The 18,221-nt window shown below is 43.9% G+C and overlaps 1 protein-coding gene across 7 annotated transcripts; it reads right to left on the minus strand.

Annotated features, from left to right (window-relative positions):
• Positions 1–3,961: 3,961 nt before the first annotated feature.
• Positions 3,962–17,823, minus strand: LOC138063682 (CAP-Gly domain-containing linker protein 1-like). Of its 7 annotated transcripts, XM_068923523.1 has the most exons (13): positions 17,765–17,810; positions 16,365–16,490; positions 15,859–15,920; positions 15,615–15,671; positions 14,553–14,603; positions 13,529–13,597; positions 11,318–11,383; positions 10,907–10,963; positions 10,671–10,718; positions 9,121–9,459; positions 7,467–7,826; positions 6,230–6,454; positions 3,962–5,484 (listed from the first exon to the last, which is right to left on the minus strand). In XM_068923523.1, the coding sequence occupies exons 3-13, from the start codon at positions 15,878–15,880 to the stop codon at positions 5,141–5,143; spliced, it is 1,638 nt and encodes a 545-aa protein (XP_068779624.1). In that variant the 5' UTR covers positions 15,881–15,920; positions 16,365–16,490; positions 17,765–17,810; the 3' UTR covers positions 3,962–5,140. The 7 variants fall into 7 exon arrangements, with proteins under 7 accessions (XP_068779624.1, XP_068779625.1, XP_068779622.1 ...); XM_068923524.1 differs by lacking the exon at positions 16,365–16,490 and having other exon boundaries at positions 7,467–7,787; positions 17,765–17,823; XM_068923521.1 differs by lacking the exon at positions 16,365–16,490 and having other exon boundaries at positions 17,765–17,823.
• Between the last annotated feature and the right edge of the window lie 398 nt (positions 17,824–18,221).

Below are 18,221 nucleotides of genomic sequence, written 5' to 3' on the forward strand. Positions count from 1 at the left end.
AATAGGTAAAGAATTGAAATACAAGACATTCCATTTAAACATATGGAAAAAAACAACTTTTTTTTTTTTTCTCCCCACAGTGAAGGTAGTCAAACCCTGGAACAGGTTGTCCGGAGAGGTTGTGGAGTCTCCGTTTTTGGACATATTCAAAACCTGAGTGGACAATGCCCTGAGCAATGTGCTCTAGTTGACTCTAGTTGAGGAGGGTGGTTGGACTAGATGATCTTCAGAGGTCCATTCTGATTTCAGCCATTCTGTGATTCCTCCTCCTCGCCTGCAGGCTGGAGAAATTTCCTTGAGGCTCCCCAGAGGAAATAGTACCAGTTCCTCCTGTTCGAGGTGGGCAGAGGAAGGTGCAAACCATTTGGGAAGTGGCTGGCTGGTATGCTTCTGCTGGGCAGCCAGACACCTCCAAGGCCACCAATGCTTTGTGGTAGAGGTAGACCCAGCTGAGCCCTCTGGGAGGGGAGTCTTCTTGATACAGAAGCAAGGCTTGAACTCCCATTGGTTGGTGGTTTGTGTGTTGGCACGGACATGAAAGTGGCTCCGCTCCTTCCCCCTGGGAATCCAGCTCATCATCTTCTCCATGAACATCTCCTCCTTATGGCCGTGGGCAGAGCTTTCCCCTCAAGATAAGGGTTATTCCCCGTCCTGACATGTATGAGGGTGACTCTACCGGTGTTGTGCTGTGAACAGACTCTTGCAGGGAGAAATGGCTCCCAAGGGGCCCCCCTGCAGTTTGTGCAGCAGTTTGCGCAGAAGGGTGCCAGAAGGCAGAGAAGGCACCTCTTGATTTTGCACAGTGGTGTGTCCTTCCCCAGGCATGGTCATGACAGGCCGCAGAGCACATTCCCCAGTGGCTGTTGAGGTGCTACATCAGCTGTGTCTGAGGCTTCAACCCAGACAGACCCTCTGACAGCAGATGCAGTTCTATAGGTGCCAGGCTGCAGGGAGTGCCTGGGGCCTCTCTGGGAGGCCTGGGCTGACAGTCAGCTCTCCTGCAGAAGGTGTGCTGTGGTTGGCCAGTTGCATCACCAGATAAAAGAGTTACGGGAGGAAGTCAGTAGGCTGTGTGGTGTCTGAGAAGATGAGCAGGAGATGGAGAGGGCGTTCTCGGAGATTGTTCAGCTCCAGCAGTCCCCACCCCCACTGCAGGGGAGTTGCCCAAGGGCTCTGTGCCATGTGAAGCGGTACATCGTAACACTGCTGAAGAAGGCTGGAAAGTGGTCCCTTCTTGTAGAAGAAGAAAGGCTCTTGCTCCTCCTCAAGACTTGCCTTTGAGGAACAGGTGTAGTGCCCTCCAGGCTGAGGAGGAGCTGGGCACAGCTTCAAGGGAGGCAACTGGCCTGGCAGACCCTGTGCCATGTGGGAAGAAGCAGTGAGTGATTGTTGTGGGTGACTCGCTGCTGCAGGGGACAGAGGCACCTCTCTGCCGACCTGACCTCTTGTCCAGAGAGCTTTGCTGCCTGCCAGGGGCTCGAAGAAGAGATGTCATGCAAAGAGTGCCAAGGCTTGCCCATGCATCAGACTGTCACCCTCTGCTGCTCTTCCAGGTGGGCACTAATGACACCAAGGCCAAATTGGAAACCACCAAACAGGATTTCAGAGCTCTGGGGATGGTGGCCAAGGATCTGGGAGCTCAGGTATTTTCTCCTCAGTCCTGCCTGTGAGGGGGAAGGGCGGGAGGAGGAGTAGATGGGTTTTCCAAGTTAACAACTGGCTGCGCCGCTGGTGTTGGCAACAGGGTTCTGGTTTCTATGACCATGGGACCCTGTTTGAAGATCAACAGCTGATGGGGAGAGATGGGATCCACCTTACCAAGTGGGGTACGCCTGTCTTTGCCAACAGATTGGCCAGCCTGGTACGGAGGGCTTTAAACTAGGCAAGATGGGGGAAGGGGAGCGGTATAGTGGCAGGAGAGTCAGTAAAACACCACTCAAGTCAGGATGCCTCCAGTGGGTGCATGCAGCCAGGGGAGACAGCATGGAACATGGCTATGGAGGATCCTCTTGCACCTCTCCTGAGAAACCTTCCTGCTCGATTGCCTCTCTGAAATGCCTGTACACCGATGCACGCAGTATGGGGAATAAGCAGGAAGAGTCAGAGATCTGTGTGCAGTCTCAGGGCCATGATCTCATTGCAGTGACAGAGACATGGTGGGACAGCTCACATGACTGGGATGCTGTCATGGATGGCTATGTGCTTTTTAGGCAAGACGGGCCAGGAATGCGAGGTGGTGAAGTTGCCCTTTATGTGAGGGAGCAACTGGGATGTGTGGAGCTCTGCCTCGGGGTGGATGAAGAGCAAGTTGAGAGCCTATGGGTAAGGCTTAAAGGGCAGGCTAACATGGGTGACACTGTTGTGGGGGTTTACTACAGGCCACCTGATCAGGAAGAGGAAGTCGATGAGGCCTTCTACAGAGAGCTGGAAGTAGCCTCACGATCACTGGTTCCCCCTGGTTCTCATGGGAGACTTCAGCCACCCTGGCATCTGCTGGGAAGACAGCACAGCTAGGCACAAAACAGTCGAGGAGGTTCCTGCAAAGCATTGAGGATACCTTCTTGACGCAGGTGGTGGAGACACCAACGAGGAGAGGTGTGCTGCTAGACCTTGTACTAACAAACAAAGAAGGTCTAGTTGGAGATGTGAAGGTTGGGGGCAGCCTTGGCTGCAGTGACCATGAGATGGTGGAGTTGAGGGTCCTACGAGGAGGGAGCAGGGCAATGAGTAGGATCTCAACCCTGGACTTGAGGAGAACTAACTTTGGCCTCTTGGGGGATCTACTTAGGGGAATCTTCTGGGGTAGGGCCCTAGAAGGAAGAGGGGTCCAAGCAAGCTGGTTAATATTCAAGCATCACCTTCTCCAGGCTCAAGACACGTGCATCCCTCTGAGTAAGAAGTTGAGCAAAGCGGGCAGGAGACCTGCCTGAATGAGCAAGGAACTCCTGGCCAAACTCCAACACAAGAAGGAAGTGTACAGAATGTGGCAAAGGGGACAGGCCACTTGGGAGGACTATAGGGACATTGTCAGAGTGTGCAGGGATTCTGCAGCAAGGAAGGCTAAGGCCCTTTTGGAGTTAAATCTGGCAAGAGATGTCAAGGACAACAAGAAGGGCTTCTTCAAATCCATCAGGAGCAAAAGGAAGACTAGGGCAAATGTGGGCCCACTACTGAGTGGGGTGGGTGCCCTGGGGATGAAGGATATTAGAGAAGGCAGAGTTGCTGAATGCTGCCTTTGCTTCAGTCTTTACTGCTAAGGCCAGTCCTCAGGAATTCCCGACCCTGGGGACAAGAGAGAGAGAGTCTGGAGAAAGGAAGACTCTCCCTTGGTGGAGGAGGATCGGGTTAGAGATCTTTTGTGCAAACTTGACATCCATAAATCCATGGGCCCTGATGGGATGCACCCCCGAGTGCGGAGGGAGCTGGCGGATGTTATTGCTAGGCCACTCTCCATCCTCTTGGAAAGGTCCTGGAGATCAGGAGAGGTGCCTGAGGCCTGGAAGAAAGCCAATGTCAGCCCAGTCTTCCAAAAGGGCCAGAAGGAGGAGCCAGGAAACTCCAGGCCTGTCAGCCTCCCCTGCATCCCTGGAAAGGTGATGGGACAGCTCCTCCTGGAGGTCCTCACTAAGCATGTGGAGGACAAGAAGGTGATCAGGAGTAGTCAGCATGGCTTCACCAAAGGGAAATCATGCTTGACCAATCTGATAGCCTTCTCGGATGCGATGACTGGCTGGGAAGCCCCACAGACTTACTTAGTGCCTTAGATGTAATAATGCTATGAGTCTGCTATTTGCAGCTCTTGTACCCTATTCACCTAACCTGATGGTAGTTTTTCCCTTGTTGTTCTCATGTTGTTCTCCTGGCATTGCACCCCCCAACCGCAATAGTGTTGTTCTGGTAGGCGGTCATGGGACACGACTACCAATGATGATAATCACCCCTCTTCCTCCACTCCCATTTTATTTTTTCTCTTGCACATTTAAATTTACACTGGAGAAATCCAAATATAGTGGACAGCAAAGTAGGTAATAGTTAGATACATGACAAATATCATCCAGCAACCAATAGGAGATTTAAATGGGTCCTGATGGAAGGCATTAAGAGTAGGGGAAAATCATGGAGAAAAATCCTCATCATCCTCATCATCACCACCTGTTTCACTGGAGAGAGTGAAGATATTTTCCTTTGACGTGAGGTCCTTTGTCGATATTTTGCATAGGACTGCCTCATGTTATTCAGTGTCTCAAATGGATTAAATATAGACTTGGAAGACATACTTGACTTTACTCATTCCATCATATAGTAGGCTGGCGTCTTTAACTATCTGCCCCCACTGAAGTCCCCGAAGGACTCGCATTAAGCAAAGTGAGTTTTACATATGTTATAGCTAATGGTAGAAGCCTGATCGTCAGATAGGTTCTAGGGTATACAGGGAGAAGGATATGTATATACACTCATCCTGTATGAGTATAGGAAAATACACAAAGAAGCTTGGAAGAAGGAACTAAAGCCATGGTCTGTTCCCTTGCACCTGGAAGGTATCCCTTGTAAGCTAGACAGACTTTGTTTCAAGTTGTCAACTTTGGGTTTCGTTATTTCTTCTTGAATTCCTAGCTAACCTCTTTCCCCTACACAAGCGCTTTTTCACTAGACTCCTGTGCATAAGGCAGATAGCAGAAGCACTTGTAGCTTGGTATTAAAGGGGCTCTGATTATCTGCTATTTGATAAGGCAGGATTTACACGCAGCTTGTTTCTCAGGCCTTTCCAAGGTTGAGAGAACCTATTTGGCTAGCAGGAGAGAGGCATATAGGTGTCCAGTAAGTGAGCAGCTCTTCTGGGTGCTTTCAGTTATATGATTTTTAGAAGGAAAAAAAAGTTTATGCAAATGACTGCACAGAATATTGCTGATCATAGCTGAGATTTGTTTGCTTCTTGGTTCATTTCATTTGATCGGTAGAGACACAACTTCCACTTAAGTTTTAGTTTCAGCTCATAAACGTAATTTTAGATCTCAGCTTAGGCAGAACTGTACACTAGAGATCTCATCTATACTTCTAGAACAGGCTGACCTCTGTCATAAAGGCTTCAGTGGGACAGGAGATGAAACTTTTTAAGGATGTCACCTCTTACCTACACTTTCTAGCTATGTAGTTTTCCCCACTGAGGGTCCAATCTCTGGTTTATCTCCAACCCAGAGAATATTTTTGCTAAATGATCTTCCAGTTGGTTCAGCTGGTCTCTATTCATTTGCTGCACATCTGCTAGAACCCCTAGGTGCTTTTCAAATCCACAGATAACATTTTTTCTGAGGGAGGTCAGACTGTTGACAGCTGCCTTCACTTCTGTTTCCAATTCTGAAAGAGGACCTTGGAGCCGTTTTTCTAGGTGTTCTTGGATACTTATAAACTGCTGGGCCAACAAAGTCTTCATTTCCTCTTGGCTGGATCTAATCTCAGCCTTCAGGCATTCTTCCATCTCCTTTCCTAAGAGTAAGAAACCACGCTTAACAATTTGTAATCCTACTAGTGATTAGAGATATGCATTGCAACTAAAAGCTAAAAAGACAACATTAGATTAGAAGTTCATGAATGTCGTTCTCAAAAAGCAACCAATGTGATGGGCCAACTGAACACAGAAAGCATAATTATTGGAGTTGAGGAAAGACATGAATAAATATAGTGCTGAACAAACAATTCATTTGGTCACAAAGGATAATTACTACCTTTCCATTTTAATTAAAAGGGAGTTGAATCCACTACTGTGTTTTCTCAGAAACATTAATTATTTTAAGTTTCCTGGAAGCTAGCTGACATGGTAAGTTCACAGATTAAAGTTCATATTGTTGCCTCTGGATGCAAGACAAGGTACTGTAGCTGATCTGACGCTACATTCCAATGATCTGCTTCCCCTCTCCTAGCTCATCTGTGGCATTCTTTTTAAGGCATCCTTTTATTTATAGTTTATTGTCCCTCTATCAAAGCCTCTATCATTAAACCTGGTCTGAATTTCAGGCTGCAAATTCAGACCTTCTTCATAAAGATATTTATGAAAGGGAGCGGTACACTCCTTTCAATCTGAAAAGAAACGGAAGAGTCACATTACTGTTTTTCTCCTTTGCCAGTCTCCTTCAAAACGGATGGTTTTCATACAAGCTCAGAAAGCACAGCCTACTTCTGTTCCTCCCATGCACACAAATGCTGTAGAGGAATATTTAAATGCTGTCTTTACCCTGGTTTGCAAGATGTTCCAGTTTCCTCTCCAAGATGCTGATTTCTGTCATAGTCTGCATCCCACGAAGTTTGTTTTTCAGAAGCAATTCCAGTTGTTGCAGCTCATTTTGCAGCTCAGTTGTAAAATGCTTTTGGACACTTTCTATCTTCTGATTCAATAACGTCTTTATCTCTTCCTCACTCAATCTGATCAGCTGCTTCATGTGTTCTTCCATATTAATTTCTAACATTGAAAGAAAATATATTAAATTTCTTCTGTTAATTTTACATGCCAGAGAAGAGGTACTTCTGTTCCCCGGGGGAAAAGGGGAATAATAAACCATCTTGCTTGATAATGATAGCTTGCATAGTACTTAGAGATTTTTTTCTTTTTTTTTTTAACTAATAGTTAACAAAAAAATCTAACTGAATTCCTCAGTTTTCACTGGATGAGCACACTGTTTTCTGGTCCTCTGAAGATGGATTATTCTAGCTCTCACTTAATGAACGAAAGGGATTTGAGAGCTAAATGCTTAACAGGTTAACAGGTTAACCAATGCAATCGCAAGCCAAACACCACCAAATTAACAAGCCAAAAAATAGTCACCAGCTAATCATTCAAATGTTCAGGTATGTCCAGTGCAAAACTACATTTACACGTAGACGCTCCTTTCACCGTTATGGCTGAAGTGTACTTCACTTGGATGTGAAGTACACATTCCCTGTCAATTCCAATTCACGTTGGATGTGAATGTACCCATTCCCCCAAAGCCTATGTTTTTTCTTGCTTAAATGAGCTCTGTGACAATTGTAGTTCTAATTGTAGTTCTAAACAAGTAAAGTTTTACACTAGGAATTCATGCCTTGTTTCATACTGGATACAAAAGAAAAGCCAGTTCACAGTACTTGTGGGAATATCTCCTTTCAAGTCACAAGTATACATTTCCAAGAAAAATATAAAATATGAGGGCTACTCTTGTGATATGATATTGTTCCCAAAGGCTCAAAATCCATATGTCTTTCACCTCAAGAAAAGCCTTCACCATACAAGTCAAAACTTCATGTTCCTTTCTGCTCGTTATCTAACAAAATGTTAATACCAAATAGGGCATCCAGCCCTTGTGGACCTATTTTCTACCTTAGGCATTTTTCTTCCACAAAAAAAAAAAAAAAAAGAAGAGAGAGAGAGAGAGAGAGAAAGAAAAAGAAAAGGAAGAAAGGGACAACCAAACCATGTCCATCATGTCTCCCCTTACCTAAAGTTTCCTTTCTCTGTGCTTCTTCCTGTGACCGATACACCTCTTTTATCTGTGACACTGGCATCTTCATTTCTGGAGGCTTTTCAAGTCCTTGTTGCTTACTTCTGTTGGTGAAGTCCAGTTTGACCAACATTTCCTTGTTTTTTTCTGCTCTTTGAGAAACTGGTGGGCCGGTGGAGGTCCAGCTCTGAGTCATTCTTTCCTGTTGGGTTACCAGACTGGAAGAAGGCCTTTGTAATTCAGCTTCTGAAGAATTTTGGACACGACCTGCCTTTTGATTCCTTACAAGATGGGTCTGGAACTTTGAATTCAGGTCACCTGCCCACAAGGAACAGTCTTTTATTTCTTCGTTTAATCCTAAGGAACAAAGTAATGTCTATGACTTTGGTAAGAGTGATTTCATGGGACCTTTGATTCCTGTGCTACAGAAAACTTCATCAGATTTATTCACCTACACCCTTTTTGTAGCCAATGGAGAGAAGCAGGCCCCTCTGCGGCATGTCTCATCACATCATAAAGTAGGTGCCTGAAACAGGAGAGGTTAACCTTGTCTTAGAAGTGCCCATTTCTATCCCATTGTCCTAATGTGGATATAAACAGGTAACTCTGACAGGTGAAGGTAGGTAAGATAAATCCTACTCTTTAGTCCAACTGAGAGGCTCTCTTCTTTTTAAAGCAATGGTCCCACATCACTTCCCTGAGGTCTCCACGTCAAGGGGAGAGGTCACCAGCATTCTCATAGGAGGCATCCCCAGGATGGTTGTGCAATAGCCATTCCCTAGGGAAGAGCTCATTCAGTTCCCAACCCCCTGCACCAAACACTGAACCTCTTGCATCTCGAGGGCTGTTCTAGCCACTACTCACCATGGAAACATCAAACAGCACCAGGCAGACTACATCCTGATTGGAGGGAGACACCTGAAGTTGGGTTAATCTTGATTAATCTTAGGGAGAATTCAGCTTACAGATTGAGACTCCCTGTTAAAAAGGGCTTCCTTTAAGGATAAGGGATCATTTCAAGAGTAAGAATGCCAAATGTTAGTGTTTGAATTTATATATTTACATGTGTACTGGGCCTCTAAACTGTTATTATAGTCGCTGAAGATCTATTCATACTTTCAGAGGCATTTGTAAGATGATTCAGCTGAGTAACGATGCGTAAGTGTTAAGTTTAGCATTGGAAAAGTTGCTCTCCAGTAGGCATTGGGAGCATCCCTACTAATGAGCTGTAACCATTTAGAGTGAGTTTCAGATGATTAAACAGAGGCTTTTAGCAATATTTTAGAAGTGATGTTCTAGGATACCCTACCTGGTCTCCAGCCACCAGTCCGGATTTGTTTCTTATGTTCTCTGTGAAATCTCCTAGTCCTATGTTTTGGATACCCTAGGGCATCTAAAATATCACTGCATACCTCTCTCTATTCACGTAAACAACCAGTCAAGTAAACTTAAGTGAGACAGACCCCGTCCCTTGCTTATTGGTTTTGTTATGTTCTCAAAGAAGAGGCCAGCACCTAAAAGAACAGCCCATATTGTATCGTAAGTTCTTTGCACAATAAAAGGAGAGCAGGAGACACATGAGTTAAGCAGAGTGGATTTTCTTGTCACTGTTATCCCTTAACATAGTTTTCTTTTTGATCCAATTCCTTACCTGTGTAGACTGTTTCCTCAGGAACCCGTGTTTCTGTGAGACTGCACTTCAGGTGATCCTCCGCTTGCTGCGTCCTGTCTCTGTTATTTAGAATCAAGAGGGCCAAAGTATCTTCATTCTCTTCTCTTTTTGGGGGAATTTTTTTATCTGTGGAAGTCAAAGTGTAGATCTCCCCTGCTGACTCTGATGCCTGTTTCAAAAGAGGTTTCAGGAGGTGTATCTCTGATGACGAATCCCTAGTTTCTTTTTTAGGTAGTGAACGTATCTGCTCCATTTTACTGGGCTTGATCTCCATATGCACATCATTCACCCGAAATGAGCAAATTTCCATTTCTTTGTCTATTATGAAGAGAGAGAACAACACAAACAACTTTGTGTCTTCCAAGGTCTAGGATTATTAAGTTTTAAACGGTGGGAGAGGAAAAGCCACAGAGGCTATCTAGGAATCTCATTGCACTGCAAGTACTTAAATATTAGGTTTGCTGATTGTTTCAAGTGCAATTCAGGTGTCTAAACACAAGCGCCCAATGTTAACTGAGGTGTCTAATATCCTGCTACCACTGCATAGGGGTGTGGGACTCCCACAGTTCTCGTGTCTTACCAGGCAATCCCGCAAAAAACATCCAAAATTCCCCTAAGAAATTTAAACTGTTTTTAGAGAAAGTTGTGTTCAGGCACATGAATGACTCCCCTTCCATTCCGATGAGCCACAGGGGGATCATTCAACCTGGGAAAAGGAAGGCACTTCTGGAGTCAAGCCCCACATACTCATGAAGAGATTTGGGTATTACAAAAAAATCCATAAAAGTCAGTGCAACCTTACTGGTTTCTCAACTCAGAGCTTTTGAATTATATGTAATCCTGAACTTCAAGTACATAATTAAAATGTTGGTTTATATGAAATAGTCTTATGATTGAAGCTTTTATAGAAAAAAAAAATCATGATGAATTGGTTCCTAAAGATTTTTTTGTTTTTTCTTTTCTTTGAATGAGAGATGGGCGGAGAGAAATAAGTTTGCAGCAGTTGCAGCAGTTACCAATTTTATCAGGCACATCTGGTATACCCAAGACAAATAACTCATACTTTTCAGTAGCAGAAGAGAAAAATATTAATCTACACTTCTCCTCAACCCCAAGCACAAGCAGTTCAGATCCACAGTGCTTGCCATGGTGTCAGCATACACACTGAAGTACATGTAGGGAGATGTCAATAGGCTGTGGTGAGGTTCATGCCAGGAGAAGCCCAGGTCCTGCTGGAAGGGGAAAGATGCCTTGCACAGATTGCATGAGGAATGAATTCCATGGACATGGATCTCACATGTCCTCAGCAACATGGAGAAATAAATAAGCCATTTGCATCTGAATGGAATGAAGGCATAGTCTAGTGTTGAGAAAAGGGAGCATAATAAAAAGATCATAACAAAAATAACATTTGTGTCCTTCTACTTCCCCTTTAGCAAGTCCATTCTCTCCTTTTTGTATTTTCTCTAGCTCCCTCTTTTCTCTCTTTCTCTACCCAAATTCCCACACAGTCAAGTGCCACCACTTACCAGGCCTGTTTCTTTGTATTCTGGGGGTGTAAGACTTAAGTGCTACCGCTGCAATTGAAAAACAAAGAAAACTTCTTACTCAGTATAGTGACTAAAGGACAGAACAATATTGGAATACCTCCCTGAAAGATCCGGAAACCCAATCCTTGGCTTTCTAGTGATGGACTCTGTTCTGACCCCAGAGAGGTGTGGGATAGGGCATGCAAACTTGCAGAGACAGGCTCCAGGATACGTACGCTTGCTCTCCCAAAACTCCAGCCGTTTCCTGAACACCAGTGACTCCTCATCAGCTCCTAATCACATCAAGAGAAAGGAACTCTGCTTACTCCTCTGCTTATTTGCCTTTTCCAGATGAATTAACAATCAACAATCCATGATGGTTTTCCAGATGTTCTTCTGTCATACTGCCACTGAAATCGTTGGAACTGCAGTTTCAGATCCTAAGAGGCATTCCTGATTTCTGCCTACAATTTACAGCATTTCTTTTCATGTGCAATGTTTGCTGTTCAGCATGGTATGTCCCATTGGAAAAAAAAAATGTTCTAGTGGGACAATAGGGTGGAAAACTAGTGTTGATTTTGTCCTGGCCATTGTGCTGTGGACCAGCTGGACCTCTGGAAGGAACAGAGACTGTGCCTTACACTTACTGAGGCTTTGAGGTGCCAATTTTTGTTCTTTCACCTGTTCCTGAATTTCTGCTTTTGTTTTCATATCTGTAATAAACCCAAAAGAAATAGGTCAGCTCTTGCTCATGGTCAGCATTATTTCTGCTAGCTCAGACATTCCCAGGCTACTCTGTTTAATGCATACCCACGCGTCCTGTCACACCTTCTGCTGCTGAACTAACTTGCCTCATAGGGTGATTTGTGCTACAGCAAAGGCCAAAAGGAGCTGAAGCAGCACTGCAGCTATCCCTGTTGTAATTGTTGTTATGTCAACAGACATAAAGAACAGTTTTTCTAGACATCTTTTAACTAAAACTGTCATGTATGTCCTTAGTGCACTACAGCCAAGGCCCCACATTCTATCGGTGATCACATGGTGAACATTTTCTGGACATCTGATGACTCTTTCCTTCTCTCTAGGCTCTCTCTGATGGCTCCATATCTTTATTCCATACTTTTCCCTGACCTGAGAACAATACTCCTGCACAGGGAACATAGGGAAATGCACATAAAATAAATAAGAAACTTTAGCAGTGCTGCAAGAAAAGTATTAGTGTATTGATTGAAACCTGAAAGATATCTAAGGGTTGAAACCTGGCAGGCCTGAAGGAGGTACTAAGAGTTGTGGAGATAACAGGATTTGGCCTTTTTACCTTCAGGATGTGTGAAGGGTAATTGCACACATGGCCCTATCCTTTTGAGGGTGGAGAAAGCTCTGCCTGAGAGCAGTTTCATGGAAACAGAAAGAAATACATCAATTCTGTACTCCAAGATTATGGATCGAGGCATGGTAGTGGGGATTCTTGAAGGTGATCTACTGGCTAGGCCTAGGCAACTGCAAAAGATACTCCACGGTAGATGTGTGAATAAAAAAGACTGCATACAGGAAAAAGAGAGGAACGCCACTGTTGAAAGGGCACCATATACTCCTGGAAAGCAGCAATATTCCCTTCAAGGAACTAGGAAGCTTTTCCAGTTTCTTGAGTATAATAATTCACCAGAGATAGACATATAGAGTGCTTTTTTATAACTCTCCAAATTTGGCTTGCTCTTGAGTACATACATGTGACAGATGAGAAAAAAATACAGAGGATGATATTAACTAGTAGCATGCAGAGATTAAAATGCTCTCCAGACCAGTCTAGCCTGAGAACCTTAAAGTCTGGGTAACCGGTTATAAAAGGAAGACCTGAGTAAATTAGGAAGTTCATTGTTTCTGCATGAGAATATGTGCAATGCCAACCTTGAAGAATCTAAATAGCCAATGATTCCATATTTAACTCATTTCACCTTTGAATCCTGTTAATCGTGATTTTAAAAGCTATTCTAAGGTTTTGATTTTCCATTTCAATGCATTTTATCCACAGTTTCCCTGAAGAATCATGAGCATTTACATGTCTATTAAATTACTGAAAGGGAAAACTGTGCTATATTAAGAAAGTGCTGAAGGCTTGTGGGAGGATTCACCAATGAGGCCAAAATATTTTCAGATGCTTGACCCAAATCCATATCTCTTCTCTTGCCTACCTACTTTCGCTAAATGCTAGAATTACACACTGCTGGCTCAGAGTGCTGGCCGAATGTTCAAGAAATAATGCTCTCCTGCTTCACACTGGATAGGGACGGGGAAGACTTGTCATCTGCTCTGAGTACCTCTCCCACTTCTTAACTTTTTTAGCAGGAATAAACTGTGTCCCCTGAGAGGACATCCTGCTTGTGACTCATGGCACATGACACCAGTTCTGTTTCTATGACTTCTGTTCTTAGATCCTTAATTAGCTGAACCTCAAAACGGGATACAGGGAAGGTAGATATAGCTAAAGTGTTTGCACTGGCACAGATAGAGTTTCAATGCGAAAGAAAAGAATTCAATACATTCCCAGACATTGCTAGATTATTTTGTAAAATCAGTGAATACTGTACAGAGGAGGGAGTTGTTTGCAAAACAATGCTTACTAAACTGTTGTTACAAGTCAAGCCTGAAACTTCAGGGCTAGAGCTGAGATGTTTTCTGGTTTCAGGTTTTTCTATGTAGTCTCACTTACTAGAGTCAGAACAAATAATTAGCCCTTTCCATGGGGAAAAAATGGTAAAAAATTTTATATATATATAAAATTTTATATATATATATACACACATATATTTCCCTCATCCATGTCCAAGCAAAACAAATCCCAGATCCTTGATACTCACTAGGGCTGACAGACATCCTTTCCTGAAGCTTTTGCCTAAGTTTTGCATGGGGTTTCTCATCTTCTGGATCTGTAAAAATAAGAAGAGAACGAAGGTCATCAAGAAAAGTTATAGTGGTATTAAAGGAAGAAGAGACTGAACAGTGACTTATGAACCTCATCCACAGGTTTGCAAGGTATGCTATGCTTCCATCTCCTGATTCCTCCCTCAAGTTTTCACTAAAGCACAAGAGAATTGTCACAGCCCTCCTCACTGATGCAAAGCATATAACACAGTGCAAAGTAAAGTGTTTGGAAGAAGTAAGCGATTCATAGCTCAAGCAAAATTGCAGTGAGAAAAGACTGAAATGCCTGGGAACAGAAGGGGATAGAGGACCAGAGATGGGAGGCTTAAACAGGCACTTGCTTTGCACCAGTCTTAGAGGACACCGTGAAGCATCTTCAGAAATCAGACAGAACCTGTTCATGTGGCCCCTTTTGTGTTCATAGATCACCACCCGCAGTGCAGGGGAGAAGTCTCTCCTACCGCTTCATGTTGGCAGGGAGCTAGAGCAGGTGAGGAGGCTAGGAACAGGCCTGAAAGGAAAGTTTCCCCTCCCCGGTCCACCCAAATGTTTCTTCTTCCATCACCGAGAGCTTGTAGTTCCTGAAGCTTCTTACTGGCCTGGGCATTTACAGTTTCTGTGCCTCTCTTTCCTTGCAACACTCAAAACTAAAACCCATAACAGGGATTACAGCAGTGTTAAGCCCTGGGCTTAAATTTACTGGGAAAATCAGATCGCTCGAGCACAAGACACACAGCAGAGACCCACAGGAATGGAGGATACAGGGGGAGATGTCTCTTAGCAGCCACAGTTTTGACTTGAGTGTTGGGGACGCTTCTATTAAAAAATAGGGAATAAAGGTGAGGGCAAATACTCTGGGACTAGTTATTGCAAACAGACCAGCAGAGAATGCCTAAGGTTGCCCATCCCACTGACCTCAGATAATTCCCTCTTTCCCGGTCCTCTTCTGCCAGCACTTACCTGGCCCTTGCCTGTCTCTTGATGGTGAGTGAACTTTCAAATATGGCACAGCTGTAAGAAGTATACAAAAAATAATAATAACCTCAAGTTATAGCAGGAACCAATAGTGAGAAACCTAACATAAATGTAGGTGCTGTAGTGTCATGGGGACACTAAAACAGCTTTGTATTATTTTGGAAATTATTTAAGTACCAGCTCTCACAGGTAGGGCCTATTAGATAGAAATCAGGGCCTTAAAGGAAGTGGGGGGAAAAGGTAATGCTACTGATCTACAGGATCTCAAAGCCAAAAAAAATTTATTTGCCTCTCAGAGAGACATTGCCTCTAGTGAGTGGCGGGGACATCACTGGTCCCAGATCAGCCATTGTGAACAACTGTGTCACAGATGGAGACTAAATATCTCCTCTCTGCATGGCAGTAGCTTCTGCATTAGAAGGGCTGCTGCACCCTGAAGATGATGCCTTTCTCATACTTCAAACTGAATCCTCATCAGCTATTTAGCGCTGTCTTGCTTCTGATATAATTAATACTCCTTGATCTAAGCTCCACAGAGCCTGGAAGACTCAGCCAGACTAAACCTTGCCTCCTAGGTGGCTGTGGCTGATAACAGCAGTTCCTGCTGCTTACTGCTGAATATACTACTGATCATTTGGCTAATGATAGCTTGTCTCTGTGACAGCTGTGGGCTCCTGGATCACAGCGTCTCTAAACCCCACAGAGCTAGGTGATTCTGCCATTAAGAGAAGCAAGATTTTTCTCCTCTGAACAGCAAAAACCACTCATCTCCGGAGCACTAAGTTGGGTAAAACTCAGCAGCTCCTGCCTATCCCAGAGGCAACCCCTTGAATACTGAAGGTGTAAAGCTGAGGATGTGGGCTTCTATACTCCCTGTGTTTGCAGAAATCCAGCAGGAAGAAGGCTCTTAGTAAGTTAAATAAGGCATTTAGACTTACACTAAACCCAGCAGTTGACTACCTTCAAAATATGAATGTGATTAACGTGTACCATTGGAGTGCTGATGTGGGGAAAGTAAAAAAAGTGCTCAAGCTTTGTAAGACTTACTTTTGTTTTCCCAAAATTCCATCCGTTTTCGAACTGTCACTGACTGCTCATCTGTATCTAGTTGGGGTTTTAACATTAAAAAAAATAAAATAGTTATATTCACTCTTTGTTTTTCTTACATTGTCTATATAAGTGATTGGTCTTGGAGAGGAAGTTCTCTAGAATAATTTCAATGTTTCATATTCCATGGAAATTAAGGAAAATGAGAGTTACCTGTTTCCTTGGGCAGATTCTTGAAACTTACCACTGTCTGGAGACATTTCCATTTCACTGGGAAATGTCGTTGGTTGTTGACTTCCTTTTTATCTGAGAAAGAAAGAAGAAAGAGAGCTTGGAGCAATATATTTGAAGTTCTCCAAAGGTAAATGGATGCTATTATTTTCTGACTGGAGCTGACAGGTAGGATCTTATGGGAGGCTGCCAGGTCAGGCAAAGGTGTTCAGAAGATCTAGTAAATCTTCAGGAAGAACCTCCTCAAAGCCCAAGAACGAGGCAATGTTACCAGAAAGATAATGGGCAAGTACAAGATAAGTACAGAAGAAGACAAATAGGAAAACCCTAGCTGAGCTCAGATGGAAAATGAAAGCTTATGGGAGGTGGAATCACGGGTAGGCAGTGAAAGAGGAATATCCAACCGTTATCTAGGTGTGCACAGGTTAAAAAAAGAAGGAAGATGACAGCTTGGCCAGAGCTGGAATTAGTGAGGGCTAGGAAGGACAGTAAGAAAGACCAAGGAGAATTTGGACCTACCTTTGAAGTGTGAGGGTGAACTGAAATTGAAGGGCATGGAAAGGGCTGAAGGGCTCGGTGTCTTCCTTGCCTTGGTCTTTATTGGCAACGCCTGCTGTCAGGCATCCTTGATCTCAACACTACTGACTAGGAGAAGGGAAATGTCTTGCTTGCTTACAGGAAGGCTGAGGAAAAAGATTCAACCTTACCTCAGTCTTTGGAAGTTTATGGAGGAAATCCTGGAAGCCATTTCCAAGTACAGGAAGGATAAGGAGATGATTGGCAACAGTCAGCATAGATTCACCATGGGCAGCTCATGAGTGCCCAAGCTGATTGCCTTCTATGGTGAGACTGACCATGTGAACAGGAGAGCAGTGGATGTTGTATACCTTGTATCCCTTGACTTTAGGGAATTGATCTTACACAACAAATAAGATAATACATACTTAGGGAATTCCTGAGGCAACTTTGATCAAGGAACACTTATCAGCTCGAGTGAACAGTTCACCTTATCACAGAATCACAGAATCGTTTAGGTTGGAAGGGACCTCTGGAGATCATCTAGTCCAACCTCCCTCCTCAAGCAGGGGTCTCTACAGCATATTGCCCAGGATCACATCCAGACGGGTTTTGAATATCTCCAGGGAAGGAGACTCCACTACCTCTCTGGGCAACCTGTTCCAATGCTCTGTCACCCTCACAGTCAAGAAGTTTTTTCTCAGGTTCAGGTGGAACTTCCTGTGGTTCAGTTTCTGCCCATTGCCTCTTGTCCTGTTGCTGGGCACCACGGAGAAGACGCTGGCCTCATCCTCTTGACACTCCCCCTTCAGATACTTATACACATTGATCAGATCGCCTCTCAGTCTTCTCTTCTCCAGGCTGAACAGGCCCAGCTCTTGCAGTCTTATAAAACAAGAGAACTTGTACGCTGTATATGGCTTCTCCTCAGTCTGGAATTATTTCCTTCTTGAGATATCTGATTGAAGGTCTAATAAGAATAGCTTCTTTTTTTTTTTTTCCCTTCTAGTTCTTTCTCAGTTGCGGCACTTACACAAAGAAATTTCTGAGTGCCTGATGTCACTTTTTGAAAAATAGTGAAAGTTCTTTGCAAAGTTCAAAGAGGGTAGGACATCCTATTTTCTCAGATACCCATGGAAAACAGCAAATCAGTATAGGCCTAAGTGTTATGTTTCATTGCTAAGAAGTGTTAGCAGAGTCATTCAATTGACTAAAGCAATCTATGCTGTCCCCCAGTTCACAAAAGCTTACACTATCAGCCCTTTCCTCACCTGAAACTGCAAACCACCTTTGTCTGCTTAAAAATTCTCTAAAAATAAATGCCCGTTCATTCAGACATGCCAGAGAGAAATGGATCAGGAAACCTTAACTAATTAAATAGAAGGAAAACATGAAAATCCTACCTTAACAGTGACCGCTGCTGACTTCAGTTCTGCTGCTTGATGTCGGATTTCACTTTCTGAGGTATATAAATAATGTAAATAATACAGGCAGCTTGAAGTGCTGTGGACTTCAACCTCACTTGCTGGTAATGAGCCCCATAAAGAGCTCACTGGTGAGATTAAAGAACAGCCATTCAAATACAAAGTACAGAAGATTTCTGGAATATGTTGAGGACATATCCTTGACTAGTACTTGACAATGGGACAGAGGAGGTGCTCTGCTGGACTCCTGAATAACAAAGACTTCTGAGACTACACCTGGAGCAAAACGTCCAGTTTGGGACTTTTGCCCCAGCGAAAGACGTGAACATACTGGAGTGAATCTAGCAGATTGTGCCCAGATGATCAGGAGCTGAAGCGCGTTATGTGCTCCAGGCTCATGTCCTGTAGGACTGCACCCTGGTCAGTGAGGACACTG

The sequence above is a fragment of the Struthio camelus genome, chromosome 34, assembly GCF_040807025.1.
Source record: "Struthio camelus isolate bStrCam1 chromosome 34, bStrCam1.hap1, whole genome shotgun sequence".
NCBI classification, from domain to species: domain Eukaryota; kingdom Metazoa; phylum Chordata; class Aves; order Struthioniformes; family Struthionidae; genus Struthio; species Struthio camelus.

Excerpts from the sequence above, each read along its gene's own strand:
- LOC138063682 (XM_068923521.1), bottom strand. The coding sequence starts at position 15,880 with ATGGAAATGTCTCCAGACAGTG. Across the intron at positions 10,719-10,906 it reads GGAGTTTTGGGAGAGCAAGC|CGGTAGCACTTAAGTCTTAC; the intron begins GTACGTATCCTG and ends TTTCAATTGCAG. Across the intron at positions 5,485-6,229 it reads GGAACATCTTGCAAACCAGG|GAAAGGAGATGGAAGAATGC; the intron begins GTAAAGACAGCA and ends TCTTACTCTTAG.